The sequence below is a fragment of the Dermacentor albipictus genome, chromosome 5 (assembly GCF_038994185.2).
Source record: "Dermacentor albipictus isolate Rhodes 1998 colony chromosome 5, USDA_Dalb.pri_finalv2, whole genome shotgun sequence".
NCBI lineage: Eukaryota > Metazoa > Arthropoda > Arachnida > Ixodida > Ixodidae > Dermacentor > Dermacentor albipictus.
Window position 1 is genome coordinate 115,205,530 of NC_091825.1, and position 12,811 is coordinate 115,218,340.

The 12,811-nt window shown below is 48.8% G+C and overlaps 1 protein-coding gene across 1 annotated transcript; it reads left to right on the forward strand.

The window, feature by feature from the left end:
- The first annotated feature begins 1,954 nt into the window (after positions 1-1,954).
- On the forward strand, positions 1,955-12,523 carry LOC135920547 (glutathione S-transferase omega-1-like). Its single transcript, XM_065454856.2, has 5 exons — positions 1,955-2,228; positions 5,299-5,404; positions 9,307-9,526; positions 10,320-10,446; positions 11,466-12,523. The coding sequence occupies exons 1-5, from the start codon at positions 2,204-2,206 to the stop codon at positions 11,708-11,710; spliced, it is 723 nt and encodes a 240-aa protein (XP_065310928.1). The 5' UTR covers positions 1,955-2,203; the 3' UTR covers positions 11,711-12,523.
- Positions 12,524-12,811: the final 288 nt, after the last annotated feature.

The following is a 12,811-nucleotide window of genomic DNA, read 5'->3' on the forward strand; positions in this document are numbered from 1 at the left end:
TAAGCCATGGCAATAGGATCGCACTGTTTGTTACGCGTAGTTATCCATTGTCCTTGTAGCACGACACGCCTCAACGCGCTCAGAAAAGGACGCAACCACTACTCAGAAGCCACTCGGAAGTTGGCTCCGTTGGATCTCGTCTGTGTGCAGCTTTCTGCGTAGTGCGTCTCTTGGCGCTATGAGGAGAAATGCGTCCTCTCAGTTCGAATAATTAAACGATGCGTTAGAAGTTCTGAAACACGCGTTATAAAAGACGGTGGCCAGCGCGTGGTTAACAGCATTCCCAGTACAACGAGCCGTTTGTATTGCACGGGTTCGAACTTTGAATACGCATATGTGATTCTCTAACACGCAATCTTGCACATCGTTCCCTTCCAAAAACCCGTATTTCGTGCACGCTTGTTCAGTGGCGTGCTAGAACGTGTAATGACTGAGTGAGCTGCGAGTTCATACGTCGTCGATTCATCTTCAATTTCTTGCGTAAGTATGTAAAACAGGCTGTACAGTACTGGACGAGAACGACGTTGCGCGCATGCATCGCGAACCTCTCACAAAAATTTCATTTTCTAAGCTCCAACCGTCAATTTGTTCATTCCCTTGTTTTTTTTTGTTTACTCTGAATTTAACCGCGCGATTCATGGCCAGTCCCTCACTGTAGGTTTGCGCCACAAGCTCTCAGGAGAACAACATCCTCCATGATCACAAGGAGGATCCCATGCGAATTCTTCCGAATCAATATTCGAATAATTCACCGAGGTACCGATGGTGTATTCGAATTTATCCGTACACCGTCAAATTTGCTGTTTGTGTATAATTATTACTGTTTCTGTAATTCTCAGTTAAGTTACGCCGAACGCATCTAACGTTAAACGTTTACTATCACATATAACTGTACGTAATCATATCATAAGAAGCCAACAGACAAAGACACCAAGGACAACACATGGGAAATTACTTGTACTTACTAATTGAAAGTAAGGACATTGTAAATTAATGGAATTGAAAGTGGATGAAAAAGTAACTTCCTGCAGGTGGGGAACGATCCCACGCCATTTGCATTACGCGTGCGATGCTCTACCAATTGAGCTACCGCGGCGCCGTCTTCCCATGCACTTCCTGGGGTATTTATGTGTTGCTACTAGAACGAACTCTGAGAGTGTTAGTCAGCGCCACCACTCACTAACCTTGGCGGCGGATGTGGAACATCCTTTCCTCCGCAGGCGTCACGAGTACGTCATCTTTGTAGGTGAAGTCTAACTGGCCAATAAATCCACGCGTGCTACCTGAAGGCATCAATGTTGCCGGATTCGAGACCCTCGTTACGTAATGAACGAGAATGGGGTTAACCGAGGGAACGATTTTTGGTAATCATATGATCGCATTCAATGTGGGCGCAGGTACACATATCAACCGGTGAAAGCCCCGGGACTCTTCCAAAACGTTTTCAGCGGCGTGTGGCAGGGTGCAGCACATGAAAAAGGCGGATTGGTAGAGCATCGCACCTAGAGCCCACCTGCGACGAGTTGTTTTTTCATCCACTTTCAGTTCCATTAATTTATAATTTCTTTATTTCAATTCGTTAGTACAAGTAATTTCCCCTGTGTTGTCTTTGGTGTCTTTGTCTGTTGGCTTCTTATGATATGATCGGACCCCTCGGTTAACCCCGTTTTCCTCTCGTTTATGTATAACTATATATTATCATATATATAATTCTCAATAAGTTATGCTATGTTTCCTAATTATCTAAAGATTTCTACCTTAGCCTGCCGTACTTTCTCTTTAAAGTTTTCTCCACCGTAGTGGGTACAAGCGCCACAAGGCAGGCGTCCGCTGTGCTGCCCTGTAGGAATGCCACTAGTCTGCACATCCTTTTTTTTTTCTTTTAATGTTCGTTTATTCAGCGCTTCGCGTCCTCGATGCTTTGTTTTTGCGTTGCTTCAGCTGCACCTGCGCAGCCACTTCCCTTTCCTGTCTGGCTTCAACGGGCAGCGCTGTGTCCCGTGCCGCTGCCTCCTCCTCTCAGCATCGGAGGCCGCATGTGTTGGCGCTGTTTTCAAGCCGCCATCCGGCAGAACTCACTCGCCTCGGGGTAGGGCGGGCGTCGTGTTACTGCATCCTCGCCGTGTCAAGTTCGCGGGTGCCGCTCATTTTCGCATTTGCCCGGATACCGCAGCCGGTGGTCGTCGCTCTTCTCGGCCGCAACATGAACGCGTGGTCACTGGAAACCGGTGAGTCGCTTGGTTTCTGTTATAACCTCGGCTGCAGTTCGCAGAAAAGATGGTTTGATATTGCGAGTCGGGCTAGCGCGCTCATTTGTACTCGTACGTTGCCAAACGCGGCAGGCGCTTAACAGCCAAGGACGAGTGTTCGTTTAGCCGAGAGCGACCCGAGGCCTATTTGTCGCGCCTGCGCCGACATACGCGCGCGCCTGCATACACTCTTAAAAAAGGTATTTGCGCCCTTTAAGGCTTCTTCCGACCCACAACGCTCATCGTAATCTGCCTTGCGCACGTTTCGTTTCTTTAACGCTGCGCTCCCGGTACTTGCCGGCCATTATCGACGTGCAAGTCATCAGCGTGACGTAGCATTCTATGGGGAGCGCCGAGTTTTCAAGAAAGGAAACGCAAGAAAGCCGCATGACGATTATTGTCGAGACAGCACAAGCCCAGAAGAGTGCAAACATTTTATTGTGTTGCAAAACTGGGCGGGATCCTGCTGCTTGTACCGTAGCGCGGAAACATGGGCAGGCTCGGAAATGCGCCGTGTCGGAGTGAATGCCAACATCCATGTGGTCGCCGATGTGGATACGCTGTGGCTTTGTCACGGTGCTGTGAAGGCACGTTTGCTGGTGCACTCACGCTCCCTTGAACCTTCCACGACCAGTCAATCCGGCTTGGCCTCTCACCTCCCGAACCGCACGTAACGCTTGCTTAGAAATCGAAAACCCGGATACAAATTGGACTTCTCTATTCCGTGCTGTATGTAGGCTACAGTAAAAACAGAGAGAAAAGAAAACAAATCTAACCACAGCACATCTGTAAAAAGGAGACACCGGGTCACGTGGTCACCCAGGTCATCCTAGCTTGCTTCGGTCCTGTGCTTTACATTGTACAGCGGTCCGCGGTGCGGTGTTGCCATCTAGTGGTGATTCATGAAAATCCTGAGCGCAAGTGGTCGCGCGGTTCATTTGAAACTGAAGACGCACTCGCCGCGGTGCTGGGGCAGCAATACTTTCTTTCTCCGTGGCGCGGTGGATTAAGCGCGAGGTTGCGGGTTCTATGCTCGGTCGAGGCGCCTGCATTTAGATAGAACCGCAGTGCAAAAAACCTTCGTGCAGTAAGCCCAGCTAGCAACAACTGTACCCGCAGTTTGTAGCATTGTACCGATTGTCCATTCTACCAAATTTTACGGAAATAGGAGACGCAGGTATAAAAAATATGTCCAAGTTAAGCCGCTGGATTACTCGTGTTCAAAATTCTCACAAAGGTGTCATTTTGCGGTGGATGCGTTTTGGTATCACGTCTGGGTGCATTATTACATGGCAGTTCTCTCCGCGAAACGCATACACACATCCTATGAATCAGCAGCAGAAGGAAAGCGGGGCGGAAGTTGGGCTTCTTGTCTGGCAGCCCAAAGTTTGGCATTTTCCTTGTAACTTTCGTAAACGATTAACACAGGCAATGATTTCGATCCTTGTGGGCACAAACGTCTTAACTAAAGATGCGAAATCACTCATAGGAACAAATGACAAAGCAGCTGTTCGCAAGTCGTGGGACGAACTTATCTACTCATATCCCCGAGCGCAGGCATTGGTTAAAATTAAGACTTATTTAAAGTACACACAAACAAAAATAACAAATATACATGTTTTCCTATCGGAAAGGTGTGATGGTTTTCTTAATAGCTCCTCTTGATGTGCATTATCATTTGCATTTTTTTTTCTGTGTCTATCCCATGCCTTTCAGGCCTCTGAACATACCTTAGTTGGAAAAACGTCCCCTCAACGTCGCAGCTACCGTCCGCAACGCAGTGCATCGTTAGCACAGTGTTCGCTATAGGTTGAGGTTACGGGAGGTGGCGACCTGAGAGATTGTGGGGTTTCACGTGCCAAAACCGCGACTTGATTGAGGCTCGCCGTAGTGGGGGACTCGGGGAAATTTTGACCTCCTGGGGATCTTTAACGTGCGCCCAATGCAAGGCACACCGGCGTTTTTGTATTTCGCACCCCATCGAAATGCGGCCGGGATGGTTCGTGGCGATCTGCCAGCAGGCCAGCGAGTGAGTGATTCCCTCAGCGCTCCGTTCTGGCTGCAGATATTTGAATGTGTTAACATTAGGGGCGTCATAGTCGAAAAATGGGTGCCTGTGCAAAGTGTGAGAAGCCGGTCACGTGGCAGAGGTAGAGCGAGAATGCGAGAGCTTAGAAGTGTGTGTGTGTGTGTGTGTGTGTGTGTGTGTGTGTGTGTGTGTGTGTGTGTGTGTGTGTGTGTGTGTGTGTGTGTGTGTGTGTGTGTGTGTGTGTGTGTGTGTGTGTGTGTGTGTGTGTGTGTGTGTGTGTACACCGTCAGTTGCACTTCGCTCCTCTGTCGAGTGAGCTCCTGAACAACACTTCGCAATGTTGCGAACGCGGTTGAAATCATGGATCTGGGACTTCAGACAGGTGCCACGTGGTGTCAAGGCATTTGTCATATTTACCGCTAAATCGCTGCTGAATTTCTTTAAGCTTTTTGTATAAACTGATTCTTCGGAGAATGTACAACAGTACTGACGTAACTCAGCGGAGCATTTGTCTTCCTTCCCCGCGGACGCCCCAGAGTCGCAGCTCTATAGGGTCGAGTGAGATTGCCTCGTTCGGATCGAACGCAGGCTGTTGGCACAGAGACGATGCATACCTTAAATGCCGGCATTTTATTTTTACTCTCTATGGAAGGGCGGAACATTGGGAAGAAATCGGCTTTGGCCCGATTTTCATATCGGGCGAAAGCCGGGTTTTTCGCCCGGTGTTCTGCCAGGAAACGAAGGACACTCGCACCATGCAGAAGGCGGCGAAGGCGCCGGTGAAGTTTCCTCGTTCAGTTGACCTATAGTTGAACGACTCTGACACTCCCGCTTTCTTTATTGCGTGTACGTGTGTATACTCTCTCTCTCTCTCTGCGTGCATTCCTTTATCTTTCTGTTTACTCCTTTCCCAGTGCAGTGTAGCCACTTGAATGCTTGTGTTCGGTTAACCTCCCTGCCTTTCTCATCTAATTCTTTCTTTCTCGCTCTCTCTCTCAACTGCTTATTGATTCCGTGCAGGCTCGAAGCTACCGCCCCTGGTCCCGGGCAAACTGCGGCTATACAGCATGAGGTTCTGTCCGTACGCGCAGCGGGCGCTCCTCATGCTCAACGCCAAGGGTCTGGAGTGAGTATATAGGCTGACAGCTGATGCGAATTTCACCTCACGGGTGGTCTTACCATTATGTTCAACGTGTGGTGCGTGCGGTGACATAGCACATTATCTAATGTGCTGTACTGTGTATAACGCGGAAAGGAGGGTGTTATTCGGGTCCCTCAAGAACACAGGACTTCCTCACAGTTCGCTTCAGGACATAGTTTTCCCGCGCGGGAACCGGTTGTGTAGGAAGGAGGTCTCCCGCCTTCCGTTAAATTACCTACAGGACACGGATTTGGCTTCCACATGGTGAACTGAGGAGTGAACATTTGTAATTGCGATGTCTGTGTCGGATTCCGTGATTTAATTATTTTAAGTGTCGCTACGGTGGAGCAATTGCCGGCAGCAACTGCAAGGCTAATCCCACCAGTAGCCTACAACAACTCAACTCAACTCAACTCAACACAACTCAACACAACTCAACACAACTCAACACAACTCAACACAACTCAACACAACACAACACAACACAACTCAACACAACTCAACACAACTCAACACAACTCAACACAACTCAACACAACTCAACACAACTCAACACAACTCAACACAACTCCACTCAACTCCACTCAACTCACTGGTGGTGAAGCCACGAGGCTAATCCGACGCTCCTGCACTTGTCGAAAAAACATACCGAGCGCGTGGAAGAGCGCTGATAGACCCCGATATATATATAGCCTCTCGTTGTAATCGCCTTAGCGCGATAGCAGAACGGCGGTCGGCTATTTTACGGCCTAGGAGCGAACGCGGAGCCTTTTTTGTTCTTCAGGACCGTAATCAAGGTTGTCGTATAGTCATCCGCCATGCATTAAGGGTTCCTCGACCCAGTCGCGAGTAGCTAAGGGCAAGTTTCAGCCGGAATTATCTCCACTTTCATGTCACCTGACCGGTGTTTGCACACCATATATATATACAGTAAAAGCTCGTTAATTCGAACCGTAAGGGGAAGCCGCTTCAGTTCGAATTAACGAAAGTTCGAACTAACGAAAGTGAAGCCTGTATTGGAAGAGCAACAGTACACTGCGATTTGGAAGCAGTAGGGCATGTCAGAAACTTGGCGTGTCAGAAAGTGATGGCGTGTGCCGCGGGTACACGCCATCTTCAAGTCGAAGCTCTGGGTGCGACTGTGCCACACCACCGATGTCCACCGAAACGAACGTTAGCCGAGGCTTAACACCATCACAATGAATCACGACGGCCGATACCTCTTAAGCTGAAAACAGAGGTGCACAACCAATGAAGACTGCCGAGGCAAAGACGCTGAACATGTGAAGGTGGCGAAGGCCCTGATTCGTTGGTTCTTGATTGCAAGCGCAGCTGCGACGTACTTTATTAGCTGTGTTTTGGCGTTTGCCCTGCCATCTCCACACAACATTAGCAGCTGTACAAGATTTGCAAAGCCTCCGAGATTCGAAACGGGCAAAAAGTCTCGGAGGTTACGTAGAACGAAGAGGCGGCAGTCGCCGCTGCCTTCTGGCTGACCCCGCGTCGGTTAGATTTTTTTCCGATTTTGCCTTCTCTCGCCATTCTCTCCGTTTCGGAGGCAATACAGGCTTGTGTGTAGGCAGTAAGCGCGTTTCTCTGGCCGTGTGCCAGGCGAGCGTAGTTCGAATTATCCGTGAGGGAACCTTCTCGCGTTCGAATTAAAGGACGTTTTTATACATAGACTTCTGTGGAGCTTGGCCGGACCAAATCGTACAGTTCGAATTATCCATAAATTCGAATTATTGAAGTTCGAATTAACGAGCTTTCACTGTATATATATATATATATATATATATATATATATATATATATATATATATATAATGAAGGAAGAGTACGACCCCGATATATATATATATATAATGAAGGAAGAGTACGACGTGCGTTAAATAAGCGCAGTATATTTGACTGACGTTTCGGCTGGTGGGCCAGCCTTTGTCAACGTGATTTGAAAAGCTAACAAGCTTTGACAAAAGAAAGGCTGGTCCACCAGCCGAAAGGTCAGTCACATATACTGCGCTTATTCAACGTACGTCGTACTCTTCTTCATTTCACTACCGCGGCCAGCGTGATTTCCTCAGCCATAACTATATATATATATATATAGTTGGCACACTCTGATCTCGTAATCGACATTTACGGTAAGTGGCAGGACCAGATCAAGAAAAGTAATGATGGTTAATTCTGGTGTCCAGTGCGTGGGTCCGCGACTCCTTCGGCAGCATCCTTTACGCTTCTCACAAAACGTGCCATTTTTCCCGCCTGCATGGTGCGCAGGCGAAATGGCGGCTTTCGATATTCAGAAACGCCTGCTGAAATACTCAGCGTGTCGTGTGTGGGCGCGTGTATGAGTTTGTGCGCGAGTTCGTTGCGTGCGTGAGATGCAGTTTGTGTTCCGGAGAACCGCTATCCGCAATAAGAGACCCGCCATACCAGTTTTCGTAGAACACGTTCCCATAAGCTGTCATAAGTTTCAGCAGCAAAGATGTGGCTTTGTGGCCAGCAGCGAGTCGCCTCGATGATCGTATTTTCAGTGTATAGAAAAAAAAATATAGAAAAAATTATTCGGGCTGTGAAGTAACGCGTCATTACAGCGTCCTGCTCCAAAAGCCTGAATAACCGTCTCTCGTGAAACTTATATTTTATCTATGTGTCGTCATCTTAGCACGTCCTTCGTGTTTCTTTATTTGCTTATTCATTTTGTTGTATTGACTTGATTGACTCCTGTGCAATCGCAGAAACCGTAGAACGTGCGGATTTTTTCACGGACCTCTTGCCTAACGTTGACAACCCTGGGTCTGCATTGACTTTCCTCCACCATCGTGACGGCTGGCGCGCGGGCTCTGCATGCTACGGGTATCGTTGAGTTTGCTGCGGTGTTCTGAGATACACGCACAGCGTTTTCGCTGTACGTAACATCTCCCCGCGAACGAAAGCTTGGTTCGCCACAGCAGGATCAGTAGCATTTTGGCGCGTTCCATCGCTTGCGCCACAAAGGCGTCTTTGACTGTGCTACAATATAAAAGCGATGACGGGAAGGATTCCTTTACTGCAGGACGTTGCAACTTTTCATGTTCTGCAGTCTTGCGTTGTTTGACATTCCATCAGAGCAAATCACACGAATACAGAAAGAAGTGCGGCATGCTGCGATTATCTTATGTCCCCGTCATCTAGCATTGCCGAAGTGGCCTCGCAAGCGCTATAGAGTGTTCGGCCACGCGATCGGGTCAGCTTGTCGCAGGTACCGCTGCACGTCTATTAGACATCATCCTTGCCTCAAGAAACGTGGTCTGCTGTCGCCTATATACACGGCTTTCGGCGAGTGACGCGTATCTCGTGTCAGCGCTGACGCGCATGAGTGTGAAAAATGGATTACTATACTATACTATACTATACTATACTATACTATACTATACTATACTATACTATACTATACTATACTATACTATACTATACTATACGCATTTCTTTTAACTGCAATTAACTGTTACAGTTAGTGTGGAAATACGAGCGGGCGGTGATCACGGCCTGTAATGTAGCAAAACCCGCGCGGCCAACAAACTTCCTACGTGCGGCCTGAGCTCGCCCGCACATCTATACGTTCACGATGGTGGAGGAAAAGTAAAGTTGGCCCAGGGGTTTCGGCACTCTGCAGGAAGCATATATTGACTGCTTCGGGACGTTTGCGAAGAGTTCTCTATTGCGGAACATTTCATTCGCATCACTGCATGTTGTATAGTTGTTCGATCATTTAACAATCCACTGTTGGTGGAGATGCCAGTGACCCGTACTATATAATTGCCAACGTTTCTAATTTCCTAAAATTAATTAATTACATCTTGTCCTATAACTTGGTTCTGCTGAAACGCCGCGCGCGTCGTTTTCAGCCACGAAGTGGTCAACGTGAACCTGAATAAGAGGCCCGAGTGGTACTACGACGTGCTTCCCGCGGGTACCGTACCGGTGCTCTACCAGGACGATAAGGTCATCAGCGGCTCCATGCCCATCGCCGAGTACCTGGAGGAGGCGTACCCGCAGCCGCGTCTCCTGCCCAGCGATCCGTACCTCAAGGCCCTGGACAGAAGCTTTCTGGACGTGGCATTGCCCGTGAGTGAACGCAAGCTTTCGGTGGCCAGCGTTCATGTGACGGCGCTAGATGCATGGGGAGTACTGCCGCTGAATCTTTTTCAAAGGCATGGCGCTATCGGCTTGCGCTTCGAAAGGCCCTTTCCCAAGCTGCCACACTCGTTTCCCCCTTTTCGCACTACTGTCAAACTAATGGCCTTTACATTTAAGCTAATGTGAAACTAACGCTCAAACCATTATTCAATTGTGCATGTGACAGCTCGTATAGTGTTTTACAGGTTAAGAAGAGCCACCTCGAAATCTCTCGCAACGTAAGACACAGAAGCTGGACACTTATTCGACATAGTCAAAGCGCAGGTGAAGATGGAATAGTTTCTAAAACCGGTGGTGTTCCAGTCTCCGGTCCTTGTCACATACCTGGCAACTCGCTTGAGGAACCACACTGTAAACCTTAAGACACTCTGACTTTTTTTTTTTAACTGTAGTGCGTGCAATAAGAATTGAGAGATCGATGAAGCTTTATTGTTGATCAGCGGTGATTGCTTAGCAGCTAGTCTGAGTCCAAGGCCCGCTCTTTCATCGTGCTTCGGAGTGAAAGTGATTTACGCGGCCAGATATTCTTGGTCTTGAAATATGGTGGCCTCAGTCAGTCACACGAGGTTGGCGATAAAAATTGAGGAGCTTAATGCATCGCTGCAAACCAACTGAAAACTGCGATTCCATAGATCGTCGGAATACAGTAGCTTTTGCAATACGAGAGAAAAAAAAAGGGCATCTCATTCATTGCGTTTCTTCCCATTCATTCCACTTGAAGTGTGCGTCTCTGATCGGCAGCATCTCGATGAAGAGGGGATCGAAAGAAGAGCACTGGGCCAACTTCGTCAAGAAAATTGGGATGTTTGAGAAAGAGCTTGGCAAGAGGAAGACGACGTACTTTGGAGGTACGTATATGCTACATTGCCTGTTATAGCCCTCTGACTCCGAGTGCGTGGAACTTGCGTTTTCAAGAAACGGCTTCCTCCGAAGAGCAAGGAATTGTTAGAGCAAAGTTGCTTTCCATTATGATTTAATTTTCATACACGGAGCACCACAGTCCTATCATGCGAGCACATGGTCCATATTCTCGATAACTTCCTGGGATATTAGTCTGCGCTCGTTGATTGGCTTAGCTATCAGAAGTGGGCGAGACTAAAGTAATGACGCATCTGTCATAAGCGTTATTTTCATGTCCCATAGTTGCTGATTCGATTGGCTGTAATGCCCGTCGTAAACGTGAGGCGTCCAGCTGGGCGACGTCACGCGGCAAAGTGACTCGCCAATCGAGATCCCTAACAACATTGCTCTGCCATCCGAAGCCAGTGGTACGCTGGTATCGAGCATTATATTGGAGCTTTACGCGCGACGATCTGATTGTGAGGCACGTAGTATCCTGGGTGGCCCCGGTTTAATTTTGACCAGCTGGTGCTTTTTAACGGCGCACGAGCGCGTTTTCATTTCGCCCCCAAACGGAATGCGGCAGCTGCCGCCGGAATCGAACCTGCGACCTCAAGCTCAGCAGCGCAGCACCAGTGCCGCTGGGCTGCCGCATCGTGTGGTATTGGACTGCTTGCCGTATGAAGAATTCGTTACCTTGTGCGCACTTCGTGTTTTTCGGTCGTTCTTGCCTTCAGTCCTATCTTGTGCGTGTTGCAAATCAACGTTGCGTTGTTGGATACTTTCAGACTGGACAACATGTATGCGTTGCGCAGGTACACGCGGTGTAGAATTACGGGAGTGCTGTGCGAGAATGGAACCCTGCGCGTTATTTTTCTTATTGAGACCGATTAAACAGGTAGAACAGTGCAGCAACCACTTAACCGGGTGCCTAATTTCAACTTGCACGGAGTGTATATACTCACATCATCCGGAGGTGCCATTGGCGCGAATGACTGGACACAAACCCGAACGATCGTACACGCAGGCGACCAGCCTGGCCTGGTGGACTACGTGATCTGGCCCTCATTCCCGGCTGCCCGCGCCTACAGTGCAATATACCCCGAGCTCAAGATGCCGGCTGCCGACGAGTTCCCGCTCTTCTCTCGCTGGCTGCAGGCCATGCGCGAGCACCCGGTGGTGAAGGCCACCGTAAACGAGGACCACGTGTTCCTCTACGCCAAGAGTGGCGTAGACGGAGAACGCGACTACAACGCCGGACTCCAGAAGTAGGACGTCGCGTCGTGTCGTTGATGATCGTGCTTTTTTTTTCGTGCAGGTTGCGCAGCCGCAGCCGCACTTATCTGGAACGCGAGAGGTGGTGCTTTCCGAAGTGTGCGGACGACAATTGAGGGCACCAGGCGAGCATTGCCACGTGGGCTCGAGATGACGTAAAGTTCCGAGCGTGAGAGTGAGAGAGGCAGAATTTGTTTGAAGGAAGCTAAGGACGTCTGCACGAGCTAGCGAACTCTAGCGCTCTGTGCACAGGTGAAGAGTGTAAGGGTAATCAATCCTTATTTTTCTGGCTAATTGACCCAGTTAGTAACCAAGTGGCCAATGTTGCTGCTGGCTTAAAATATACACCAAGTTCAATATATCTTGCAATGTCTCCGCGGTAGTCCGGAGAGCACAGCTCTGGCGCTATGGATAAGTTCAGCTGAAGGCTTTACAATCTTTTTCATAAGTACGTAGGCCACTTAACGCGTGACCGGAGCACTGTCCTTGGGCCTTGCGGGAGCCATCCTGTGGGTCACGCTAACTGTCCTGCTCCGGTGCTGATTCACTGACAGGGGGCTGGTTCCTTCTCGTGCATGGGAACAACAACAACAAAAAAAAAACAGCGCAGAAAGCAGCGAGCCACTCGGGCACCACGACGCGCCCTAGAGTCACGTGGTCGAGTGCTAGTGACTGGCCTGCGTGCTTTTGACAGAGCTGTATATATAGCGACAAGTGATGTTGAGCGACGCTGGTGAGCCAACTCTCACTGCATCTGTGTTTTTGGTTGTTTACAACTCGTAATAAAAGCATTGAAATGAGAATTAGAAACTGCATGTTTTTTTTTCTTTTATTCCTCCCTCCCCCCCGTCATATTTTTTTCCAGACGATGCGGCTTCGTGTACTATTCGGTGCCGCATGTCTCTGCTCCACGTGTGGGTTTCTGTTTAGCTTTCGAAAACGCTCATTTGCTTGGAGCCTCGGCTATTTTTTTTTACCTTCAAATTTGCTAGATCTGAACCACTGATCGCTTGGAACCGGTGTAAGCCGGTTCCAACCGGTGCTTTAACCAGCTGAGCGATAGTCGCTGAATTTCATCGACTACGGCGTGCGGCGGTA

What these genes read in the sequence shown, in the direction of transcription:
- LOC135920547 (XM_065454856.2), top strand. Translation starts at nt 2,204, where the DNA reads ATGAACGCGTGGTCACTGGAAACCG. An exon ending in TTCTGGACGTGGCATTGCCC is followed by an intron (nt 9,527 to 10,319) that starts GTGAGTGAACGC and finishes TTCCACTTGAAG; the next exon opens with TGTGCGTCTCTGATCGGCAG. An exon ending in GAAGACGACGTACTTTGGAG is followed by an intron (nt 10,447 to 11,465) that starts GTACGTATATGC and finishes TCGTACACGCAG; the next exon opens with GCGACCAGCCTGGCCTGGTG.